Source organism: Notothenia coriiceps, unplaced genomic scaffold (assembly GCF_000735185.1).
Source record: "Notothenia coriiceps isolate Sejong01 unplaced genomic scaffold, NC01 NC01_scaffold00015798, whole genome shotgun sequence".
Classification (NCBI taxonomy): Eukaryota; Metazoa; Chordata; class Actinopteri; order Perciformes; family Nototheniidae; genus Notothenia; species Notothenia coriiceps.
The window spans coordinates 70625-96909 of NW_011348499.1; the positions used below are offsets into that span (position 1 = coordinate 70625).

General features: G+C 40.8%; 2 protein-coding genes across 2 annotated transcripts in view; one reads left to right on the top strand and one right to left on the bottom strand.

The window, feature by feature from the left end:
* The window catches only part of LOC104949228 (serine/threonine-protein kinase mTOR-like), a 38854-nt gene extending 15133 nt beyond the window's left edge, over positions 1–23721 (bottom strand). Inside the window, exons 1-10 of the mRNA XM_010775545.1 lie at positions 23468–23721; positions 22802–22888; positions 20886–21053; positions 14645–14757; positions 13607–13769; positions 13068–13160; positions 11774–11920; positions 11149–11291; positions 10129–10291; positions 7872–8017 (exon numbers count right to left, since the gene is read on the bottom strand). Of these exons, the coding sequence (XP_010773847.1) occupies positions 7872–8017; positions 10129–10291; positions 11149–11291; positions 11774–11920; positions 13068–13160; positions 13607–13769; positions 14645–14757; positions 20886–21053; positions 22802–22888; positions 23468–23698 (1454 nt within the window). The 5' untranslated portion in view covers positions 23699–23721. The remainder of the gene's footprint in view (positions 1–7871; positions 8018–10128; positions 10292–11148; positions 11292–11773; positions 11921–13067; positions 13161–13606; positions 13770–14644; positions 14758–20885; positions 21054–22801; positions 22889–23467) is intronic.
* angptl7 (angiopoietin-like 7) lies at positions 1358–4810 on the top strand. The gene is made up of 5 exons (XM_010775536.1): positions 1358–1865; positions 3109–3212; positions 3299–3493; positions 3718–3913; positions 4040–4810. The coding sequence occupies exons 1-5, from the start codon at positions 1505–1507 to the stop codon at positions 4207–4209; spliced, it is 1026 nt and encodes a 341-aa protein (XP_010773838.1). The 5' UTR covers positions 1358–1504; the 3' UTR covers positions 4210–4810.
* Positions 23722–26285: the final 2564 nt, after the last annotated feature.

Sequence of the window (26285 nt, forward strand, 5' to 3'; positions counted from 1 at the left end):
ACAAGGCTGCTTTGTATGCCCCACTATTGTAGCAGTTAACATTTGGCTCCAACCGCAATGACCACTTTATGTGCCTATGAGCGTTTCCTTTCAACAACGTACAGTATTAAAATATACACAGGCTGAATTAGTCAAGAGTAACCAGATACTTACCATTGTACAGAGCTCCTTTATACCCAATCCAGACAGACAGGGTGACCCGGGTCAAACCTGAATTCATGGGTCAATGGAAAACGAATACATGTATTCAATGTGCCAAAAGCGACACAATGTGGAAGGGTTAGGGTTGGAATAAGGTTAAGGCTAAGGGACCATCGTCAGGACAACTTAAAGACCTTTGGAGATCTAAAGACACAAACAAGGCACCCGACGAACAAAGACCCTCAATATACATCGCATGGGTTGAACTCTGCATTGACTCATCTTACTACTCGCATAATATGACTAAGAGCAGCAGTATTATTCACTAGATAGACATCAGAGATTCATTTTGGATCTGAAGAACCTCAACCTTTCTGTTAAACTTCCCTGCATAGAGTCAAGAGTAAAAAGTGTTATTTATAAATCTTATTTTAATCTTTTCGGAAAGACTGTTTGCCCTCTCCTGAATACATTCTTTCTTCTTAATGGAGGCTGTATATTGGCCTAATTTTTTTCAGAAGCACTTCCCGTTTTATCAACACCCTTTTAAAGTGTTATGTTGAAAGGCACTGCAGAAAACATTTATATTTCAAAGTCTGCCAAAAAGGGTAGCATCAACAGAACACTTAACCCACAATTAAGAGTGATTAGTGACTTCGCACACCTCTTGGCATGTGAAGACCACATTTAGTGAAGAAATGGTTAACCCCAAGGATAGGAGTCAAATCTGTCATTAACAGGCTAATTTGAGTGTGAAGACAGGGAAGATAATTACATACAATGGCTGTTAAGCCTGAAACATTCTTTTAAATGTTGTAAACATTTGTCTTCAAAGCGAAATAACTTTAATACAGTGCAAGTATTTAAGAGTTTGCCGTTTCACACCTTACCAAATGGCTTGTAATTGTAAGTGCATTGAGTTCAGACAGTAACCTTTGTTTTGTGTCCTCAGCCTCTAATGTTGCCCTTCCAGGCAGAGGCAAAAAAAAAACGTACTGCCAGGAAACCTTCAACACCTGACAAAGAGAGCAGAAACGTGGGCAAAAACCTCTGTGGAATGAGTGAAAGTAAGATGAGTGGAGAAGTAGGCGGGGGGCCAGGGGGAGGAGGTATGGGAAAGGTCCTCCACCCTGAAGGTTGGAGAGGGTCAGCATAGTGCGCAGAGGGGGGGAAAGGGGGAGGACCCACATACAAAATATTTAAGATGTTCAAGCAGAGGAGGGCTTCACTTAGGAAACAAGACAGAGCCTGGGTGAGGAGCTCCAACTTTACCGGTCAGCCGAAGCTTTGGTCCGTTTGATATTTCCAGCAAAGACCTTCTCCAGGGAACGACTACTTTTTTTGAAGTACTTTCCTATAAGAAATGGCAAAAGTTAATTTGAGCGTAATGGCTCTTGGGCTCACGCTGCTTCTGTTGGCGGAGACTTGGGCCCAGAATCCCAGGAAGAGACTGGCATCTCTGAAGTCCTCCAAGAATCAGTGCTGCAACGATGTGCATTCACTGAAGGTCCAGGTGGCCAATCTGACCAGTATCCTGGACGAGATGAGTCGCAAGCAGGAGACCGACTTGATGAGCGTTGTTAGGCAAGTAATGGAGCTGGACAAGCAGAACCGGCACCAGGAAGCCCGGGTCACGGAGGCGGAGAGCAAGTACTCTGAAATCAACAACCGAGTAGAGATCATGCAGCTGCAAACCCTGCAGTCTGCCACTCAGACTTCATCAGGTGAGCATTGACATGTTGTAGCAGCTGGCAATAGAGTAGGAATTAATGACCAGAATTGTTTGTTCTTCTGTTTGGTGTCATTACCTCTTAAAAAAAAGTAAGTTATTTTTGCTGAACTGTATTCACATGAAACAGTCCGGGGGAGATTTTAAATAAAATGATCACACATGGTAAAACTGACCCTTTGGTGATTCCAGTGCATATTTGAGCAACTGGCCTTTTCCTCTGCCTGTTAAGCAGTTGCTGTCAAATTCACACTCCAGGTGTTCACCAGATGGGAAAGATTTTGGAATAATATTGAACTCAAAATGTACCTTTTTTCTACTCACATGTTCAGCATGTCTTCATTTTACAAAAAGGTTTCTTGCAATTGTGAAGAGTACTCATTTTTTATTTGAAAAGATAAACTCAAGTAAATAACAAGCTGAGAAATGCATAAGCATCCATTTCACTGGAATGTGAAGACGTAAAGTATCTGAAGCATTTTTCAAATATGCTAAATATTTTTGCACACAAGAAACTATATATTTATTCCAGGCGTGAAAAACTATAATCAGCCATGTCTATTGCTTGGTTGGTCCCAGAATCTTTTTTTTGAATTGGTTGTGAAGAAAATTACAGTGCTCACACTAATCTGAGTTGCCTGACAGCAGTGAAAAGCATTATTTTGAAGCTGGAGCCTCATCTGCAGGGGTGTCAATAGAGAGCTCCATCAAAGACAAATGATCTCCGACACTAATCAGCATTGGCCGCTTCCAGGAGCTTAGCCAGGCATGACGTAGTTTATTATTTCAATACCTTAACTGTGTGGTCTAGCAGGGCCACATTTATGTCACTGGCACAGGGAACACAGGGGCCTTTTTTTTCTTTCTTTTTTAAACTTGAGTAAATTAGAGACAGGAGGGCAGAACAGGAAGGGATGCAAAGATTAGAAGAAGTGGAAGGTTTCCATCTCTCTTTCTTTCACACAGCCTTTTTAAAGTATTGGGCTTAATGCTCCATAGTGATCCCATAGCCCCATTAATGGCATTACCATACTGCGACTGAAGTCTGAGGAGAACTATGCAAAAATCTGAGCCTTCTGTTTTGATCTATTTTGCTTTTGGTGGGGGTAAAGGTCAATTTTTCATCTGCCCAATCACTCAGATATCCATAAAGCTGTTCAGATTTATGACATTCACTCTTTTTATGAACCTGCATATGGTTTTATCATAACTGAAAAGGGTTCTTTTTTTTCTTCCAGATGCCATATATGACTGCTCATCCCTGCTGAACAGCAAGAACTACAAGATCTCTGGCGAGTACAAACTTCCTAAAGATGAGTTTCTGGGTACACCTGAGTTAAGCGTAAGTTGAACTTAAGCATTTTATTTTTGCACTTATTGGTGGAGCAGAGTGGGCCATCTGCTTAACATTATGGTAAATATGTTCAGGTCTTCTGTGATATGGAAACCAATGGAGGCGGTTGGACTCTGATCCAGAGGCGCAAAGTAGGCCTGACATCATTTAACCAGGACTGGAAGCAGTACAAAAAAGGATTTGGATCTATCCGCGGAGACTTCTGGTTAGGCAATGACAACATCTTCCGTCTAACAAGGCAGCCCACTGTGCTCAGGATTGAGATGGAGGTACGTGTTGGAAAGCACAGCACTTATTATAGCTTGGGTTGAGACACTTAAGAGCATGAATATGCTAATAGTGGATAAACCTTTAATAGCTAAAAGTGAGAAGGTAAAAACCCAGAACCAGTTTGTTCTAAGGGTAGGCAGTGTATATCAATAATAAATAAAACTATCTCAGGCACACCTTGAAAGCCAATATTCTCAATAATGTTTTATGTTTTTCAATGCAGGACTGGGAAGGAAAGACGCGCTACGCCGAATATGGCTTTTTCAGTGTGAGTAATGAGCTGAACAGCTACAAGCTCTTCCTTGCCAACTACAGTGGGAACGCTGGAGACTCCCTGCGCTACCACAACAACACCAACTTCAGCACCATGAACAAGGACAATGACAAATGTGTGGACCATTGTGCTTCCATGCGCAAAGGTACGTTTTTTGCAAAAAATCCACAGAAAACGTTCCTTTTACTGGTGTGATTTATAGTAGATGTTACAGATACTTATTCCTTCCCATTAGCATTAAGTTTGATTATTTTCCCTTGTCTCCTTCCAGGTGGTTACTGGTACAACTGCTGCACTGACTCAAACTTGAACGGCGTATTTTACCGCTACGGTCAGCACACAAAGAAGTCAGATGGGATCAATTGGTACGGTTGGCACGGGTCCAACTACTCCCTCAAGAAAGTGGAGATGAAGATCCGGCCAGTGGATTTTCAACCATAAGTGCTTCAGCTGTGTCCTGGACCAAGATCATACGCATGAATGCTGAGAGATATCACTAATACATGTTCAACCAAACTGTGGCTTACCCCCTCGACTGCGAGAGAAACGAAAATGTCGTTTGTGATGGTCTGATTGAGTTTCAGTCAAATGAATGTGTAATGTTTTTTTGCGGTGTTTGATTGTAAATTGTAGTTAATTGTATTTATCAGTAAAATATTTTATTTTAAAAAAAGCTTTGATAGATGCTCTTTTACCACTGTCCTGTATCGGTGACTGGATTTTGATTCCTTGTCTCATTTGTCTTGAAAGCACTAGGATGCTAGTTTCAGTTAACACAAGCAATTTATGGGTAGTATAAATAATCTTTCCAGAGTGGTTTGGTTCGAGGTAAATCATTATGGACTGGTAGGAACTAATTAAAAAGTTCTATGTGTGTTGATGGAATGGGATCAACCAACAAAGGTATTTCCTATGAATTACGCTGTATTTTATTGTAAAACCCTAACCATTGATGACAGAAATGTGTCATTTGTAAAATGTGTACAGCTCTGTAATTATGTTGTTTTAATGTAATAGAAAATAAACATATTTTTTAAAAGAAACAAAGCATATACCCTGGTTATTCAACATGATTCTTTTCACTCCACTGGCTGGCTAAATAGCATAGCTGAAATGTGTCCAACTGAATGGAGGTCTAAAAGCAAACCAAGGTGTCCATTCCTGTCCAAATTTAGCAACATATGTGCCCTGAGCCACCGACCTCTGACTCTTGGGGTCGTTTACTGACATCCTGGACAAAGGTCCCGGGGCTAAGCCAAACCTAAGACTGAAGACCACACAGACTCTATTCTGCTGTTGAGTTAAATGCCTTTAGGTTTACTACCTACAAAACAAAAACACTACTATGCTACGCTATTAACCAACCAAGAATTCCATAGAGCATTCATATACCTACAGACAGGGAGCACTGCCTATATATGGTCAGTGATGGGCTTAGTGTGATTCTCTTCCCAAGGCAACTTTGGATGGTGTCAAGGTCTTTCTATTTCTAAGGGTTAAACTATTCAAACTTTTGCCCCCAACAACAAAAGGAGACCTTGAACAGTGATGGATGGTTTAAGAACAGCTTTAGGCTGGTTTCTGTTGACGAAGATTGATTTCTAATCACTGATGTGCATCACTTAGGAAACCCAACGGCTGCAAATGGAAGTTGAACTTATCTGTGGAGAGTTTAACTTAAGATAGAAATCTTAAAGATGTATTGTGTTTAGGTGAATATGACTTCCAGGCTCTTTCAGCAGGTATTAAACAAAGAATTGCAGAAAATATGGTGTTGAATTTATTGTTCTAAAAGTTAAGAAAAATACGTTAATGGGGATTTATTAGTCCTCAGCAAACACATTTGATTTATTGTGTGTGTCTATAAATAAGTCCTTACTTTCACATATTTTTCACTTGGAATCCAGATAGTATATAAAAGGAGAATCCTACGCATCTACTGAACAGGTGTTTAATAAAAAGTAATGCAATCCACTAAAACAGCTACAGGTTGATGCAACCCTTTGGTAGTTAATATGATCCACATTTATTTTAACTGTCAGTGTTATGGATTCAATTTAAGGGTCATTCTGGAAGCTACATTTTGAGATGTTGTTGACCTGAATTTCATTATATGATTTCCCTGATAAAACATTTATATAAATCTATATAGATTATATTATTCTATATATGAAGTGTATATATTGTTCTCGGTTTAACCCACACATCTAATGCAGTTATTACCAAAGTAGAATATCCTCCAGTGGCTAATGGATTGCATTACATTGTACATGTGTTCCTACTATAGTGCCCACCCCCTTTTACTCCTACATTGGACCCATAAGAGCAGTTAAGAAGTAAAATACAATAATGCACAAAAGCCTCTCTGTATGGTTAGCATAAGATGGAGTTTTGCAGTTTACAGCATTCTATACATCTGAACATACATTTTATTAAAAAATCCATTTCCATAGTGCCTGGTAACATTATGGCTACCCATTTATTATTAACACATTGTCCAGATGCCACTAATGCCCGGCTGTAGTTCCTACAGTGGCGATGGAACCACCAAATTCATATTAACTTAGTAAATGGGGGAGCACTTTACTTAAACAGACCTTAATAATATCTATCACACAGCTTCACACCATCATTCCATTCTAACAGAGACTGTCAAATTAAATAAAAACCGAAACAAATGACTAATCCAAGTCAATATTAAAACACTGGACGATGTACTAATAACACCATGGACCAAATGCTCAATTAACAATATTCCTCTGTTGTTGGGGAAAATGTGACTAATGTCCTGGCTCTTTCCAAAGCCTAATATAGTCAGACCTCAAACTAATTATTAGATGTATTTTTTTAAATCCCTCACACATTATTCAAACCAGTTACGACTCGTAAAAAGTCTGAGTTATGTCACCTATTCAGAATGAATACCTTGAATTGTATTTATCCATATAAGAGAATACAAAATAAACATCCTCAAAATATTTTCAACTCATCTACAAATGCCCTGACTCATCAAAAGTGCTCTGCCTCCACGTCATCAAAAAGTGTGCATCAGATATGAACCTTTTTCTTTTCTTTTTTAAATACAGAAACTACTCAGTCGAACCAGGTTAACTTAGTGCTTATGCACACCAGCCTCTGGATATTTTATGGGAAATCCTGGAGAGGTGAGAACCAGATGGGGATATTGAAAACACCAGAGTGCCGGCCCCCATCGTTCATCATCATCAAGGCTCCTGAGAAATTGAAAACAGACCCCTGAGAAACACAAGTCCAGACACTCACAGATGAAAAGGAGGCAGGCGTCCAATTAGATGCCTGGAAAACAGATTTTTCCATGCCATGCCAAAGGCATAGAAATAAAGAAGGATGAGAAAGGAGTATGGAAAAGATGACAGAAGATATCAAAGGCTTATGTGAGGATATGTGTAATATCATTCTCTGAGTGTGTATTTATTAGAATATAAATTGACTTTGAAAGAATAGTTTCATGTTTGTCTTGAAGCAATAACTTCTAATGCAGTAACTGTTTATTACAGAGCCGCCTGTCAAACCTCGTTTTTGTGATGAGGACGAATCCACACCAGCAGTGCTCAATTATGATAAAATCTGAAAGTCACAAGCAAGTCCTTACTCTGAAGAAGATATATACAGCTTTGTATAAAGCTACATAATAATTTGAACATAACTTGTGAAAAACGTGCAGGGGCCAAAGGAGAACATACACAAATAAGCAAAGTGAGGCGGACACTGCAGTACCTTTCTATTCTATAAACTGTGAACATGTAAGCAGTGTGTGTATTTTCAAAGTGTAGTGTCATCTCAAATCTCACATGGCTGCTGTGCGCTCAACGGAAGTGAAAAAATCACTTTGTTAGCTAGCTAGCTAGCAATGCTGTCATTCGATGTAGCAAATCTCTACAGACAGCTCAATTAAACCAGTAAAATGAACGTTGGCTTTTTTTCGACAGAAAAAAGTAATGTATTAAATATCAGAAACTTATTTTGTATAATGCTGTGTTCATCGTATTAACCGCAACCGTGGCTGGTTGCGCAAATTCCGGTGCATAGCCAAGATGGAATGATATGGTATGAAGACCACCTACCTGATAAGAGCCTCCAGGATGAGAGGAGAAGCACCTTTCTGAAACTCCAGCTCTTTGTAGTGCAGAGCCTTGGCGTAGGCACGGCACTTGGCAGCTCTCTCCCCCAGCAGCACAATTCCATTATCATCTCTGAGGGGCAGAGGGCCCTGGAAAAAGAAACAAATTGTACAAAATTACCAAGTTGTTGAGTAAGATCGAAATGAAATGGAAGTTGAATGGACAGTTGCTCTCTATTGGCAATCAGCAAGGCTTGCATCACACATTGAACTTATTATTCAGAGAAAAGTCTGTGTTTAATGCTCTAAATATGGTGGTTAATCTAGCCATTTGACGTGCCAAAGGGTGTCTGATAGCCTGGTTCGCTTCTTTCCAATGGCTCCAAATAGGTCGCATTGCACGTGTTTCCACTGCAGCCTCACAGCAGGGGGTGTCCCTGGTATATTATGATCCCCACATGACGGTCTGTGGACTCAACGTAACAGTGTCATCACTAATTAGCTCAACATGTGGCCTAGGGACAAAATGGCATCTTGAAAGGCTTCTCTATGACCTGTTCTAGTTGGTTTGCAACACCTTTGCATGTCATTTAGGAAGGGATCAGTGTTTCTGAGAAGATATTAATATCCCGGACAAATGGAAGAAATTCTGGTTAGATATTACCGGTTTGTATTAGTATTTATTTTTTTAGGAACCGACAGAGCACATTTATTAACATGAACACTTGAGTCCATACTTTTAATGTGCCAATTTAAGTCATTAAGGCTCATTTTCTTCGGGAGGTTATTTTTAAGCTTAAAAACAATTGATAGGAAGGCTATAGAAATAATGACATCATCAAGTCAGGCATTGATTATTATTATAAAGTGGGCTATTTAAATTAAAAGAAGCCCACTCAAATAAACCTACAGATTTTTAGCAACAATAAAACAGAATAAAATATATTTGCAAACAAACCAACATGTAGGCCTGTTTTGCTCATAACATTTTAATTGCACTTAGCGGAAATATCTTTACCTGGAAATTATGAGTGGAAAAATGTGTATTCGTCAGACTTCAAAAGGTTTTCCCAATCAAAAGAAACACTGCTCCAGATATAGATGTTGGTGAAAGAGCATTGGAACATGAATGATGTGACGATATGTCACCTTGATGTCATCTTATGCTTTCCCGTTCCTTTTTTTATCAAATTGAAAGCAAACTATTTCTAATTAACTGTTTATGAGTGTAATGTAGTGCAGACTGGGAATATCTCAAACACACAATCACCTTTAACAATTTCAAAAAGGCTGATGACCATTTTGGGCCAACACCAAAGATGCTATGTCACAGCATGATGCAGGTATGCCTAGTGAATTAAAGCATTAATGTCTCCTCAAAATATGAGGGCATATGAGGATACTTGGGTGACTTCTCATGTTTTCAAGAGCCTCTATTTAGGCGTAGCCGTTACTTGCGATCATAAACTCTATTTACCATCTGATTCACCATTTGAATTTTCCGGCAGATGCTTAAAATTCATAACACCGAATGCCTTCACGCACGAGTTAGTGTGAAAATACGTTGATGACAAAGAAAAACCTTAAAATGAACTTGGCCAAGTCAACCATCATCGTTGTTTCCACAATGACAATGTCAAAACAGATGAGGTCTGAATGGTGCTGCTCTGCCAGCTGGAGACAATGTAAGTACAGCCCATTTTCGGAAGGTATTCCAACATCATGTAGTGAATGTAATGTCATGCACATCCAGTTGGCGTGGACCTTTTGTTCCACAAAGGGGCTTGACAGTTTGTGTATAAAAAGCTCAGAAATAGACTTGTTAAAGTTGGGTCATTGGTGGTAATGAAAAACACCTCACACCTGTGGATTTATTATGGGCGGTTTGAGATTCAATTATATAAGACAGATTTTTTTGTATTTGTCAACCCTTTAAAATAAAACACCTAATATAATACACTTTGAATCAAAAACAATTCTAGCTTATATAAAGGACTGCAGGCAATTCGATAAAGCATGGTTTGATTTGGTCTGAATTGCATCAGAGGGATTTAGGACCTTTTATTGCCTTATTTATTGAATATAGAAGGAAATGGTTTCATGACCTTTGCTCCATTTTAGAATACAATCAAATAAAAGATAAGCAATAAAACATTTAATAGAAATATCGACTTGAATAAAATGTTTAAAAAGAAAAGATACCAAATAAAAAGGTAAAGTAAAAGGTCTAACTAAGGTAGCTGCTGCGGTTCAATGCTCACCTTGTCGCTGTGCTCCATGAACTCTGCCAGGTTGAGCAGAGTCTGTGTGACCTCTGCGATGTCCTGGGAGGTGAGAGCCAACTCGATGCTGCGGATCAGCTCGTCCTGCTGATCCTCGCTCAGCTCAGACCAACAAGACAGGAAGGCAGCGTTGAACAGGTCCCTGTGCGGCACAGGAACAGCGTTTACACGTTAAACAAAGATACCCAATGTGTGAAACAGCATTACATTTTTGCAAAGACAGGCTTTAAACTGATATAAGAAAGCAGTTGGATTATTTTATAGCTTGTAAAAAGCATAACTGTAAAATCCAAATACTATAGTTTTGATCATGAAGCATTTGTAGTACTTTTCAGTAGAATCTGCTTTAAATGTATAGTTACCCAGTCATATCTGGATCCACAATAACATCTGATATATTACTGCTGTGACTCCCTATTAAACTGTACAATACTTAGGCTGATAAGCTGTGGCATTAGATTCAATTCAAAGATTCAAAGGATTCAAAGGTTTTATTGTCATGACATATACAAAACTACGGTGTAATTATGTAATGCATGAAAAGCTTAGATCTTAGGTTCCTCAATAGTAGCATAACAATACATTTATTTTTTTAAAACACTTACGTTTATTACAGTTTTACATTGGACATTTATAGCAATAATCAGATTTTCATAATTAATATATTAACTTACTTTTCTTATGTCAATATAAATATTTACATTTTTGAATCTTCTTATTGCAGATTGAATATATATATATTTTTTTTTTCAATGGACCAGAACCTTATTTCTCCACCAGATTTAGCTCAAAGGTGGTTGTCCACCAACTGTAACAACGGAAGCGCAAATCAGAAAGAGAGAAATTAAAATGTGGTCATTTGCATTGGTTAATATGGCCATTATGTTAATGTTTTTAGCTGTTATAGTAGACCACGGATGTAAACCAATAAGGGACTGCAACAAGAGGACAACCTAAAAGAAGGAACGGCTAAAAGGGTAGACCAAAGAAGTGGTGTACCTGGCGAGGGGGATGTAGGTTTGAGCCAGTGACCAGCAGGACCTAAGGGCGGGGGAGGACGACTCCTTCAGCAGGACCACACTCAAACGCCTCAGCCACTCCAGCCAATCGTCTTTGGACACTTTTCTTGCAGCACCCCAGGCCTATGAAGAAACAGAAACCATCCGTCTCAGTCACTGGGAACTACGTGGGAGCAGTATAGTTTCTGCAGGTAATGCGTGTAGGACAAATTGGATAAATCTTGTGGTATCTTGGCAGTTAAAGAACTGAGTCATTCCAAAAGATTGCATCATTCAACTGTTGAACAGTACCGGTGATGTAACAGCTCAGGTCATATTCACCCGTCGACTCAGTGACCCCCTGTGCTCTGAAAGGAAGCATCTGCTTTCATTGTGTGTTCCAATTATTTGTTCAAGTTTTTCCTTTAATCAATCACCAGTTTGTTGTTCCATATGTCATCACAAATTCACAAATAAACTATGGGCTTGTATACAGGGCTGGTAAATGTATACAACAGCAATCGGTTAACAATACAGCTAATGCCACACTGGTCTTGCATTTTGTGCCTTTTACTGCAAAGGAATATGAGTTTCAAAAGTATGAAAAGTCAATCATCTCCTCTGACCTTCTGAAGTGCTGTAGTGCTGACGTGAAGCTTCTTCATAGGCCCCGCCTCCACCGGCCCGCTGACCAGAGCGTCACCGTGGTTACCACGAAGGTGGCGATGTTGGAAGATTAGAGGGTCCTCTTCCTCCTCAGCCAGAGTATAGCCCTATCACACACACACACACACACACACACACACACACACACACACACACACACACACACACACACACACACACACACACACACACACACACACACACACACACACACACACACACACACACACACACACACACACACACACACAATGAATATAGAAGCACATTTCCTTCCTGAGGGGAAACTGTTGATAAACAAATCATGATAATGACTTGGTTATGATGCACTGTTTGTCCCTGATTGGGTAATGTATGCTGGCATGTGTAGGTGCTCTGTTTCTTGAAGTGTTTATAATGGGCTCTGACTAGGCAGGAGGTAGACAAGATCAATGGGACTTATTTGACCATTTATAATTAAAAAGGACCTAAGAAAAGTCGCCTTCAGATATCATGACGTATTTTTATAATAAATCCTATTGTGCTCATAAATTCAGAAAGGATGCCAGTTCATCCTAATATCCAGGGAGACAACCTGCCAATTGAAATAAAAGGGCATGAGACTATCAAATAAGGCGGTGTGCACACAAACAAATTACAAAGAAAAGTTGAGAGGATATTGTCATGAAGGACCTAGGGTCAATCAATCAATCAATGTTTATTTATATAGCCCAATATCACAAATGCTACATTTGTCTCAGTGGACTTCACAGTTTATACAGAATATCAGTATGACAATACGACACCCTCTGTCCTTAGACCCTCACATCGTGGAGGGAAAGGACTCAAAATGTAAAAAAAAAAAACTTAAACAGTAGTTGAGTGAAGTAGAGGTACTGCAGAAAATGTACTCCTACTAGCCAACATATTTAGAAGCATTATTGGTGGATATAAAATAACAAAAAATACATAGGATACAGAATTCAAGTTAGTGTATTGTTTTACTGTACAAAACATACAAAACAATAATTTTGCATAATTCTGTCAAACCTAAAATGTGAGTTAGTGTGTTCTTGAGTGTGTGTAGATTCTATTAATATATAAAAACAAATCCCAACCAAGAAAACATTGCTTGCTTGTTCTACCTAAAAAAAGATGGTGAATGAGGCCTAATGAACAAAAGCTGATGAATTAAGGAGACATGTCGGAAACGTGTGTTGGCATCAATTGCTTTAATATGTTTCATAGAAAACCTGGATATATTGTGTTACTCACCTTAACAATGCGACATATGAGTATGTCGTATCGCTGGTGGTTGATCCTGTGCTTCAGCATCACTTTGTTTACCATGGGGATGAAGATCTGGTACTGAAAATAAGGGGGAAGAGAAGCTGAGTAAATAAAAGGGTGTTGATGTGCTTGATGTGGTTTGGTCTGGCTACCTCTTTCCCAACACCAGAAGCCTAATAACTACCCTGCACTTGTCTCTAACCACCGCGAGTCTCAGATCAAAAGCAGCACGTTAGTTTCCAGATGAGGCTGCACGTGTGTTAGTGGTTCTGAGGTTAGGCCTGAAAACGATAGCAGTTTTTTACGGATAAAGGGAGGGGTGAACGTGACCTCATCCACTCTCGTAAACACCAACCCCCCGCTGCAAAATGGCCAATGACATCAGCAGTCTGGCAGGAAGTTATAAAAACTAGGGGGGTGAAGGGGTTAGTGAAGTGCTGTTCATCTGAAGCTAGCAGTAGGGAAGCTGGAAGTTTTTTAATAATAGCTACATAATTACAAGCCCCGGGGACAGCTTTAGCTACCTTTTTTCCCAACTGGAATACAAGTGAGGACAGGGTGTCCATCGCGGTGGCGCGCAGATCAGGCGTGCTGTCAAGAGCTCGGACAATTGGGTGGATGATGCGTGAAGCGTAGTCGGTGAAGTCCAGGGACTCAGTCAGCCGGTCCAGTGTCTCCAAGGCAACCCTGAGAGGAAACACAGATCAACACGAAATGCTCAGCTTCAGTCAAACAGTAGGAGGAAAGAAAGGACATAAAAGTGCACTTAAAAAGCTGTGAAGATACTACAATTTGAACCTTGTTATGTTTCCAGTATCATAGCTAATATAATTACTTTTTTCATGATTGTGGTACAAGTGTTAATACAATCAAATCCGATTTAAAAGGAAAGGTCATTTTTGAGGAAGTCCAAAATGGTAGCTTAAATGGGCCCAACAAAACCAATTAAATGTCCTTAATTAAGAACGTTTTGGGATGAGGTGTTTGATGCCCTTAATGAAGTGTTCCACCTCAATTCAATCCAAAGGCGGCCCTTCTAGGAGTACTTCTGGTAGGCATTGATGGAAAAGCTAAGAAATATATCTTTAAAATAGTGTTAACAGCAGCAATTAAATATATAACAATTAAATGGTTAAAACTTGACTCCACAAGATTCAATTTATGAACTGAAAGGTCTGGAAAATCTATTAGATTGATCAAAAATATATCCTCTCAGACTTCAGCCAGATATATTTATTAGAAGATGGACACCTGCTATTAATATACTAATACAGTAAAGCGAGCCAATTTTCCCCACAGCTTTCAAATTTAGTCCATAAAATCCTCTGTATTACATATACTTCAATACTGTAGAGAGGCCTTCATGCAATTTGGGGTTAGATGTCTTTCAAAAGGACACATGTTGACGCAAGGGGGGATCAAACAAAGATGATTGGTTGATCAGCCCATCACCCCCCCAGAGCAGTAGCTGCACTGTTATTTTCTTTCTATGAATAAAGTATGATAAAGCTGGAAAAACTTGAGCACAGTCGTAAATTGAGTTAGCCATGTGGAGTACTGACTTGCGGGCCTGCAGGGGCACATCGTTGGCATCAAACAGCTTGACGATGGGAGGCAGCAGCAAGTGCAGGTAGTCGTCCAGGTTGGCACCAAACAGCTGGATGGCGTTGAGCATCTGCAAAGGAGAGCACATGCTGCTCAGTCCCACATACCGCAACACTTAAGTAGTTATTTTTAATGAGCTTGTTATGGCTAAATGGTATTTTTTCCAGGGAAACAACACTGGATGGTGTGCTGGCACTAATGCTACCCTTCCAGGAAGATTCTGCTCTGCTATGGGCGAATGTATGAGTGAATATTTTATTTATGGATGTCACCTTGCAGCACACAGACATCAAATATAATACAGAGCATATTAAATGTTAAAAAAATTACACAAAAAGCACTACAATTGGGACTTGTCATATATTAAGTATGCTATGTATCTTTGATGTCCCTGGTTTGATTCCCAAAAGTACATTTGAGCTCTTTGGCAAAACAGAAGTTAATACCGTAATTTTCGGACTAAAAGCCGCGCCTTTTTCCCCATTTTTCGACCCTGCGGCTTATATAAAGGTGCGGCTAATCTATGGATTTGTACAGCTAACGGCCACCACCTTTAACTCTATGGCCGGTCCGCGCCCCCCACCTTTAAGCGGCGGGCTCCAGCAGGAAAAGCTGGAGGCCGGAAAAGAGTGAGACAGGTAGCGCGCAAAAGTAAAAGTGGAACCGAGATTGGTACGAGAGACAGAATGAGAGCAAGACAGACAGACATTACGAGAGCGAGACAGTTTGTCCCCGTACCACTGGTTGAAAACCACTGCTGTAGATCACTGCCGGTACGTGCGCTGGGAGCGCACCGTTTAAGTTTGAAAGTTGAAAAGTTTGTGTGTCTGAAACGCTATGTGATACAGTACAGTTTACACAGCACAGTACATGTTCTGTAGCTACTATTGCACTAAATGGTAACACTTGAATACGTTATGCAAATATGCAACTTGTTTGTTGAAATGTTAATAAATGGGAGCTTCCTCAAACAGCCATCTCTTTCCCGACAATCCCCTCTGTGCACGAACCCTTACATATGGTAATTAAACATTAAAACACCTGCGGCTTATAGTCCAGTGCGGCTTATATATGTACACATCATTCAATTTAGCTGCTGCAGCTTATATTCAGGTGCGCCTTATAGTCCGAAAATTACGGTACATAAATATATGAAAACAAATGATCACATTAAACAAATAGAATAGAGCAGGAACTACTTCAGGCAAATTTCAGAGTTAAACAGTAAGACCACAGTGTGTGAATTTGAGCTGTGCCAAACCAAAGTTGACAATTGTGAGAGAAACTCATGGTGTGGTCATGAACCCAAAACGGCAACCTTATGACTGCATGAATGGAGCTATGACCCTCATCTTCACCATAATGCAGGTGGATGAGAAGGGTTTACTCGCATATATTTTTTCTATTTACAATATAGCATTTAACTCAACAGGCATTCTTCACAGAACATGTTTGAAAAAAACTTAAAGAGGACATATTATGCTAATGTTCAGGTTCATATTTGTATTGTGTGCCTCTACTGGGAAATGTTTCCATACTTTAATGTTCAAAAAGCTCTTTATTTGTTCATACTGCCTGTGCTGCAGCACCTCTTTTCACCCTCTGTCTGAAACCAGAGCACAGACTGCTCTGATTGGTCAACCACGTACAATGTGTTGAAGCACAAGCCAATAGAAGCGTGAGTGTTACATAGTGATGTCTCTATGTAACATAAGTAAACCACAGACTCCAATGGAGGCGTTTCAGGCACAAAAACACAACACACTACAGGAAAGGGAAACCTAAAAAAGAATAATATGGCCCCTTTAAATTACTTTTAATACACATTGTTTGGAACCTAACTCACTCATTTTTAGAATGACACTCTTTGTGAATCTGCTTGTTGTCCTTGCTACTTATAATTAGGCATAATGCATCCACATCATTATGATAATTTAACATAGCAGCAAAGCTAAAATGGGAAACAAATGGGAGCTAAGGACATTATGAAGTTTCCAGTGCAACGTTAATGAGATTTTAAATGATTTCATTGTTGGACAGCACAGACACGTCAATCAACTGGTATTCATATATGGCCTTCTTTCAATTTCTAATGGGTCTACACTTGAAAGCTGTCTTAACAAAACATGTATTCATGTCTGAATACATATAATTATAAAATGGAACATTAAGAGCTAACTGGAAGTAGGAATGCATTAGCTGCATTGGCTAGCATTAGCTGTGTGATTGTTCCTAAATCTTTAGATATTTGGCAACCGGTGATGTCATGTTGTGTGGACAGATGGTGGTCTTAAAGGATGACGTAAGTTGCCCCCAACACGCAACATTACCACTTCCGTTCTTTTCCCACACCTCCACCCCCACGTTTAAATTGAGCAGGGAGCCGAGGTGTGTGTGTGTGTGTGTGTGTGTGTGTGTGTGTGTGTGTTGTGGGGTGGCTGGACAGAGCTCCTGATGGAGGTTTGTTTTTCTTTTCTTCTCCTTTGGACTACAGGGTAACCCGATTCCCCCCCATTTGGTGACCTCCATCCTGTGTTAAAGATTAGGCTTCAGACCCAGGCCCTGAGTTATGGGCTATCCAGACTGTGGGCTGCCGGGTTATCTAACACTGAAGACTGAGACAAAACAGCACAAGAGCAGAGAGCACAGGATGGCCGCGCTTCTTACGAATCTCTCTTTGTGGTCTGTGCCCGAAAACCATGATTTAGAGTTTGAGGGGAAACCCAGACAGCTTCTGGCCGCAGCTGCAGAAACAGGAGAGTGTGTCAGCTACAGGTCCATGCCGTCTTTGAACTGAGGTATTACAAGTGAAAGGCTTAGACCTGTATGGTTTTTGATGGATATCGATGGAAACCGCAAACAGAAAGCAGCACCCCAATAAGTCAACTGTGGCCTGAGCTCCTGTGCCTTTTGAAGGAGTGTGGAGTGATGAGGTCTTTAAAAAACACACACACACACACTTCTCTTGGCAGAGGAAGATAATTTATGTTATCTACTCAAATATTAAATCACTTTTTTATCTTTTAGCTCACCACCACCTTTTTTCCAATAATCAAGACAAAGTTAAAGGTGCAGAATCTATTCTTTCCTCTCAAAAAACGTTATATGATTTTCTTAATCTTTTAGACCCCGCGTTGTTAACATCCATGTTCGCTGACTAGCAGCCTTCTCCTTCCTTTCCTTTACTGGTGCATCACTACGTTTCTTGGTGCATTAATGCCACAAACGGATTAGTAACACAGCGTTACATGGTCATTATAAATGTGAATCATGTCGTTTGCATGCTTGTGCTCGTACTGAGTAAGCCAAAGCTAATTTTCGTAGTGGCCAAACTGTGGTACTAAAACTTCTGTGTCAGTCACGTTTTTTTAAAGAAATTCAACAAGCCAGCAAAAACCCTTAAATATCCCTTATTTAAATGAATAGGTTCTAAAAGTAGTAAAATGCCATTAAAGCGTAAGAGTAATTTATCCTCTCATTTCATTTGAATGAGTTGAGACCGGCCAGATGTTCGGGGTGTTTTGGTCAGGCCCCCAGGAAGTGAACCGAGTGTTTAATCTATTTTTCTTAGTCGCTCCAAGGTGGTACTACAACTTTAGTGTCAGTCACATTAACGGCCCGTCCACACACAGGCATGAAAAAAATCTTTCAAATCTTCGCCCATTCACTTGAATGGGGTGACGTAGAAGATTTTTAATCTTCGCCGAACTGCATTGTGGGGAGCGGAGCATGGCTTTGCAAGCATCGTGAGCATCAAAAGTTGAGCAATGTTCCACTTTTGATGCTCCCAATGCTTTCGAAGCTGGCATCAGCCAATCAAATCCCGTTTATGCAAATCCCGCCAGTACAAGCGCTAGCCAATCAAACCGCGTGCAAGCTGGGAGAGCCAGACCGCAGTTCATTTCCTCATATTCCAAACGAGAAATTACGGTAGCAAATCACCCGGTTCTCTACGACCAGAACTATTTACCGGGATACAAACCGGAGGAACCAGGCAGGGAGGGAGGAGGCAGAGACAGTGGGTGAAACTGGTAGGTTTTCGCCTGTTTGGGGAGTTTATATCCAGTTTACTTCGTTTTAACATTGCTATTGCTTTGTATGTCGGGGGCGGGAGATTCATGTGATTGGTTGTTGGTCGCGTTGCTCGCAAAAAATCGCCAAGCTTCAGACACGCCGAGCATCAACATTTTTTTCATTCCTGTGTGTGGACGGGCCGTGAGTCATCAGGACTCCACTAAGACATTTCCATAGGAATGAAAGCGGCCCCACCTCCAACACTTGCATCCATGGGCAAAAGGTGGCTGTTAATTTCTGTGTCAGTGAAATGATGTCATTGGGCCAAAACGCTTAACCAGTGATGCAGATTGGCAAAGATTGGAGACGTTTGTAGCCAAATCAACTACCTAGTCGGAACACTTAAATAGGCCTTATTTAAATAAAATTAGGTCAGAACATATGGGGGAAATCGGCGGGCTAACCCTGGAAGATCTGGGTATTTTTGTAGTCAAGAGTACGGCTATCTTGTCTTTATGCACCACTGCTGTATGCAGTTATCTTTATACATGCATGGTATGAAGACACTCGTAAAAAAAAAGTGCTGCACCTAGTCAAAAACTACACATGGTACCTTTATATCAAGTCTGTGATCAAACTTTAGCTTTTATCCTGATAGAACGACAGGATGGTTGATGAGATTATCCAATGCAATTTCAGCCGATTGTTATGAAAGATTATTCCAAAAACATTTTTATATTCATCTGACTGATTAATCAGTTTATTCTGTTCTTCCTTAATACTTCTCATACCTCATTCTTAGGACTCAAAAACTGCTGCCATTTCATGTACAGGCGGGATATTTCGGCAAACCATGCACTTATTTACTAGAAGTTGTGTTGAATTTATCATTTTTGTTTTGCACACAGCACTTTGTGGTCATCAAGGAAAGCACTATCCGGCAGTGGCTCAGTCAGTAGGGGCTTGTACTGTGAGCTGTAGGGTCGCTGGTTCAAGTCCCTGAAGAGACTTAAAGTATGGAGTGTAGACTGCTACTTGGAGAGGTCCCAGTTCACCTCCTGGGCCCTGCCGTGGTCCCCTTGAGCAAGGCACCGGACAACCCCCCACCCCCATTGCTCTCCGGGTGCTGTACAATAGCTGCCCACTGCTCCTACTACTAGACTCCTGGTACTAGGATGGGTTAAAAGCAGAGAACAAATGTCACTGTGTGCTGTGTGCTCTGCATGTGTGACCATTAAAGAGGGTTTCATCCCTCCAATTCTTCTTCTTCTTCTCTAGAATAGAAATACGCTCCACTAAAAAGAGAACTCGTTGAATCCACACCAAAGCGTGACAATATGCAGGATTTTTTGTAATACTTAAAGCTATTATAGGTCAATTGGAAAGCGACAGTTTGAAATAAGCCAAACAGTTAAATTGTCAAAGGCACGATAGGAAATTGAAAGTGACTGTACAAAATGGAAAATGGTGCATTGCTCGAGGACTTGGAGCTTAATGCAATATGCAGGGAGTGCATCATTAAAAACTACACACACCGAGGTCTCTCTGATGTGATACTGCCTATGCATTGCGCCACAGCAGGCACTTTGGTTTGTTGTATGGACTTTTTAAATGACTCAATTTCTTTTTTATTTCAGCTATTGCTCTGTACTCTGCGGCACAAGCATTCATAGAAGCAATAATCCCATTTCCAAGCAATTTTTTCAAGCCGTCTCGAGGTTTCTAGGAGCACTTAAACTGTTCCATTCTGCGACCACAAGTTAATTCCAGACGTTCAATTTGTCAAATGTTTCAATTACATTTTTTTTGTATTTATGTTTCTTCTGTTTTCAAGAATTACTGTAGGTTTCCTGCAACAAAATCAGATCAGCTCTATCAATTCATTCATGTGTCACAATTACAAAATATCTTATATCTGTTTTAAATCCTATCATAAACGAAAGAAAAATATGTATCACAGCAAAAAAAAGAACAAAAAAAACTAAAATACCTTATGATTAGTTGTAATTAGTGTTATTCATTAAACACCACCTGAATCAATAGCATTACTTTAGCAATTTATTTAAAATGTTGGTTCTTGAGCTACACTTTCATCACAATATGTAAAAATAGTGAAATACTATTACTTAAGACATGTGTAGGCCTTTAATTGCACATTAGGGTTGATGAGCACATTGCACTGACCTTGATGGTGACACTGCGCCCGGTGCTGTTGTCGTGCATGAAGACACGCAGCATGTGAGGGATGAGCTGAGGCAGGTACAGCTTGAATTCTCCACCCAGCGCCACCACAATCTGCTCGATCAGCAGGATGATGGTGTTCTGCATGGGGTTGTTTGGTGTCCAGTACTCCTGCAGGACAGAACACAAGATGTTGACATGAATTAAAATACTATTATATGGAGTTTTAATTAAAAAAAATTATAAACTAAGAAAGACATTACACAACAAAAGATGTCTGTTGTAATGAGATATATTTTAGTTTTTAAAAAGGTAAAAATTCTGTATATAAAGTAAAGAATATAAGAAAATAATAATCTATTGGATTTTTGTAACAGCTGCTACATTTTAAAATAGAACAAACATGAAAACATTTTCATGTTACATATGTAGGGTATTTTAAATTTCATAAAGCAGAAAATTGCTTGCAAGATGAATAATTAAAGTACAATATTGCCCTTAGTTCAAAGCACCAGGGCTGAATGACTCGGGGGGGCTGAATGACTCGGGGGGGGGGTAAAACCATTGGGATTATTTTTGACTGATATTGCAACTGTGATATAATTCTTGATAATAGAAGGATTTTACTTTTTAGATTTTTCATTGACATTGGAAAATATGAGGATAGTGTGATTTTTAAAGAGGATTTAAAGAGAAAATACTATTTGTACGCCGGAGTATCTCGATACAACTTCATTCTAAATGTTTTTTTATTTTCTGTTTCCAGCGATTTAATTATTACATTAGTCCACATTGCTGTTTAAAGGTAATTTCAATTAATTGTGCAGTTCTACAAAGCACTGCCTAATCTACTTTCTCTCTTATAGTGTGTGTGGCTCTGAAGACCTTGGTCAAAATGTCTTTCCATCATTGAGCGAGAGGGACAGACAAAGCCTTCACTTGCCAGAGGCAGAGAGAGTGTCACGACGCTACTCGGAGGAATGGAGACAATTTCCTGTCAGCATGCGACTGACATCACGTCTGTGTGTCTTGTGACACCGTTTTGGAAAATCAAGGCATGGCCTCTGTGTACATTAGAGATAATAGCGATTGGACTTGGAGGTGGAAGACTTGGAGTCACGCAATGCGCCAATCAGTCAATGGGCTTCAGCTGTGAGATCTGGCCGAGGTGTTTTGTCAGCGGCCAGAGGTCTCCAGCAGCCCCCAACATCCTGCTTTCCTCTGACTCCAGTGAACATCCTGAATGGCTATTCCAGCCCCCTCATCTGGATGTAGTAGGCTCGCTGGAGCGAAAAAATGAATAGATTCTTTGTTTCACTCGCCATTTATTAACTCAGAGGGACTTGAGGCGCAGTGGTTCAACTCTCTCAATTACTTTTCTTCAGGAGGGGTTGCAGCCATCGCAAAAAGTGCCGCTAATGGTGTTACCGAGACGCAAGGACGGTCATATGATATTTTGTGCCCTTGCCTTTATGATTATGTGCTAGACAAGTGTGTTTGTGCAAGTCCAAGGCCGATGGCTTTAGCAGTTGCTCCACGTCATGTGATAACGAAAAATGTGAGGAGTCCTCGCCAGTTCTCTCTCCCTGTTATTCTGAACAATGAGCCAAAATAAAAAGAATATCATCCAAATGAAACATTTTTCTCACTCCTTCAGTCCCACAGTCTCTAATCTTGTTAGTAGCAGCAACACACATGGAGTGCAGTACACTGTGACATGGGGCTAGACTCCTTCCAGAGGCCCTGGACACATTACTCGTAATGAGGGAAGTGAGAGAGCACAACTGAGCGCAATTAAGAGTTTGCAGCTGTTTGCCTGACTCGAAAAAAAACTCAGGAAAATAAGGAGGGCTGGATGATCTGAGTTTAGGGATTTGGATTGGTGGGAAGGAGGGGGGGGTGTTGACACAGTTACTCACTCTGATGAGGGTGAAGATGTCGTCCATGTAGGGGCGGATGTGGATCTTCACAAAGCACACCACCATTCCCATCTGCTGGAACAGGAACTGGAGAACAAAGAGAACACAGAAAGTTAAAAGAGTGTCCACATTGGTTTTATTGCGTGAGCATCTTTTTTGTATTGTTTCTCATGACGAAAGAGCACATGCTGCCGCACTTAGCATCTCCTTCCTAAGGTACCCCTGTTTTTATGCAGTCATTCCGAGCGGACGCTTTTGTCTTGTGTCCGAGTCATTACGGTAACCATTATAACAAAGATAAAAACACTTGTGGGAGGAGATTGGCCGTGCTTTGTTTCCCACCGTACGGCTGTCAGACTGAGCAGTGAAGTTCATTCATACAAATTGTGAGAGCAGGCATCTTCCGGTTTGTGCTACTGGCAACAAATAATGTCTAACAGACATGTTGTAGCACAAATAGATAATAAACAGCTAAGGGCATATCTGTCATACAAAAGTGTGATATATTCTCCAGATATAGTCATAGAATCTTTTTTTTTGTTGTAAGTGCTGGGAACCCCTTTCTGCCAGAAAAAGACACAATGTGGGCCTGAGACACTTTCTTGAGGAATAACAGATAACACCCTGCATACAGAAGGTGTGCTCTTGTTCTCTAGTAGTACCAACCTCTCGGATACTGGCATCACAGACCCGGATGACATTGAGGAAAGTCGGCATGACCTGCGGCAGAAACTGGACGCACTTGAGGCCCAGAGATTTGAAGATGAAGGTGACGGCCTGGACCACCATGGTGTGGTGGTTGGAAAGGGAAGGGTCTCTCAGGATGCGCATTAGAGTGACGATGGCAACGGCAGGGTAAAACTCATCCAAGGGCAGGTTGCCCATGTTCACGAGCATCTCACTGGTGCTGTAGTCCGCTGTTGGGAAGAGACAATAGAGGGAATCAAGCTTTTTCTACAGATGAATAATAGAAAATGTGCAACCTCTCAAACTCTCAAAGAAGAAGTTTGGAATATATGTTTTTCTGGAATCACTTTTCCCAGAGGAAATCATCGGTAAGGGTCTCAGAAAGAAGTAGGTCCCTGTTTGCATATAAAACCATGACTCTAGCTTTTACTTGCATCATTTTAATACATTCAAAAACTGCTTTCGAGTCCTGACTAGACTCGTAAATATCTTGTCAATCCACACAGCCAATCCCAGCATGCATTGGACTAGAGCAGGGTTCAACCTTAACAGATCGCGAGTGCATGACAGTAAAAGAATATGCATGAAGTGCACTCATTTTGAAAGAGAACTTCTTCCAAATCTGGATCTTTTGCCCAAACTTTAAGAACACAACTGACCTAAGATGGTCTCAGTATTCCTCATGCAATTAAAGTCTAGGCAGATTCTTAATCGATGTATTCAGGTAGTGATGGTAAACTCAAAGTTTCCCCTGTTCTCATTGTGTTTCGAGTCCTTGCTCCAGAAGTCTCCTTTACAATTTACTGTACACCAGGTGTTCTTGTTCCAATGTAAAAACAAATAAAGCAATTCAATGATGAAGCCAGTCAGAGAGGTATGCAATTTCCACCATTGCAGTAATGTAGGTTCATTAGATATAACCAAGCATATAGTTCTATCATTAGAAGCACATGCATGTATACTCTTAAATATACACTTGAAAAATGACCTATATGACTTAAAAGTATGACAAATAATAACAAGTTCAATGTAGCCCTGTCTTAAAGAGGCCCTATCATGCTTTTTGGGGGGTTTCACCTTTCCTGCAGTGTGTTCTATAGGTCTTTATGCATGGAAATGGTCTGCAAAGGCTGAACTCAAAAAGTTCCCTCCAGAGAGTTTCTCTCCCACAAAGATGAGGGCAGACGCACGAAATTGGAGCTTCCGAATGGCATCCCCTCCTCTGTTACTGAAGTCATCCAATAAATAAAGAACTTCTGTGGTCTAACTAATGAGGTACAGCTTCAGTACGACGATGCTGAGTTTGGCACTTGGATCAACTAAACTTCAACTTTAGAGCACAAGAATCTCCATGGGAGCCTGCCTGCAGACCTCCACTCTCAGGACAGTTCCGGTGCAGGCTGCACTCTCAGGACACCTCCACTCTCAGTACAGAGAGTGACGATTCTGACGAACAAGTTTTTTTTTCCACCCACCGAAGGAATTTTTCAAATCACAAAGGAGACTCATCACGGAGGTGATGAGTCCGCCAACCGTGGTGCACTTTGGATCGGCCTTGGTCAAGCCCTGACCCCCCCAGCCTGGTTCTCGTAAAAGTTTTTCGCTCAAATGACACCATGGAGGAATGTAACGGGAGTTGACAGGGGATTGTGCCCGCCTCACGAGTGCCTATTTTCGGACACTTTTTTTCACTTTCCCCCCTATTTTCCCCGGTTTTATTAATTTTGATTTTTTTTGGCTATTTCACCCGGTTTCTACCGGGGACATTGCCCGGTCTCGGGTGTCCCCCCACGGCCTGTTTCCAGCCCCCCCCCCACTCATCCATATATTAACGGATTTTGACAATTGTTGTTGCATTTTTCTCCTCTCACTGATCGAAAGGCAAACGCGACCCACTGTCGGAGGGCCTCCGCGCCGGCCCGGCCTAGTGCCGGTGCTCTGGCCGTCGGTTCCTCCGAACTGCGGGTTCGACTCTGATGGCCACCGTCCAGGGGTCCCACTCCCGCAGCGGGGTGGAGGTTCCCAGCTGGAACCTCCCCACCTCCGCCGCGTATATATATATATATATATATATAGTTTATAATAGGAACACCTTGTATTGTAGTTAATAATCAGTACAAGTATCACTTTTCATCACTTAGGATTGATTGAACTGTTCTGCCCTTACAGCGCGTATCCCTATGCGTAGCTAGACAGTTAGCTAACATTTAAAAGTCCTCCAATAAAGATGCAAGGTTTTCTTTCTTGACTTTACTGTTCTGCTTTTACTTTGTAAAACTGTAACAATACAGAAATAAAACACATAAGTATGCAGGCTTTACATAACATATAAGTAGCACTGTACAAACGACACACATACTACTATTAGGAATTAGCTATCATTAGCATCACTATTAGCTAGAACACGTCAGAATCGTCACTTCCTGTACTGACAGTGGAGGTGTCCTGAGAGTGGAGGTCTGCACCGGAACTGTCCTGAGAGTGGAGGTCTGTAGGCAGACCCCTCTCCCCAGAGCTGCCGCTGCTGCGTCATGACGTCACCGTTTACATGCCTGCTTCATAAAATCCAAACCGCGCGGGAATCCTTCACATTGACAACAACAATGGCCGATTGTATTGAAGCGCTGTTCGCTTTGGTTATCCTCTTACGAAACGAAATGGAAGGCATCGGACGACTTTACAAAGGACGACTTTACTGTGAACTTTACAAACATCACATGCGAAATGCAAGACTTTTGTGGTCTTCAGCATCTACTTCAACGCCCCTGCCCCCGCCTCGACGTAAGAGAGAGGTAAG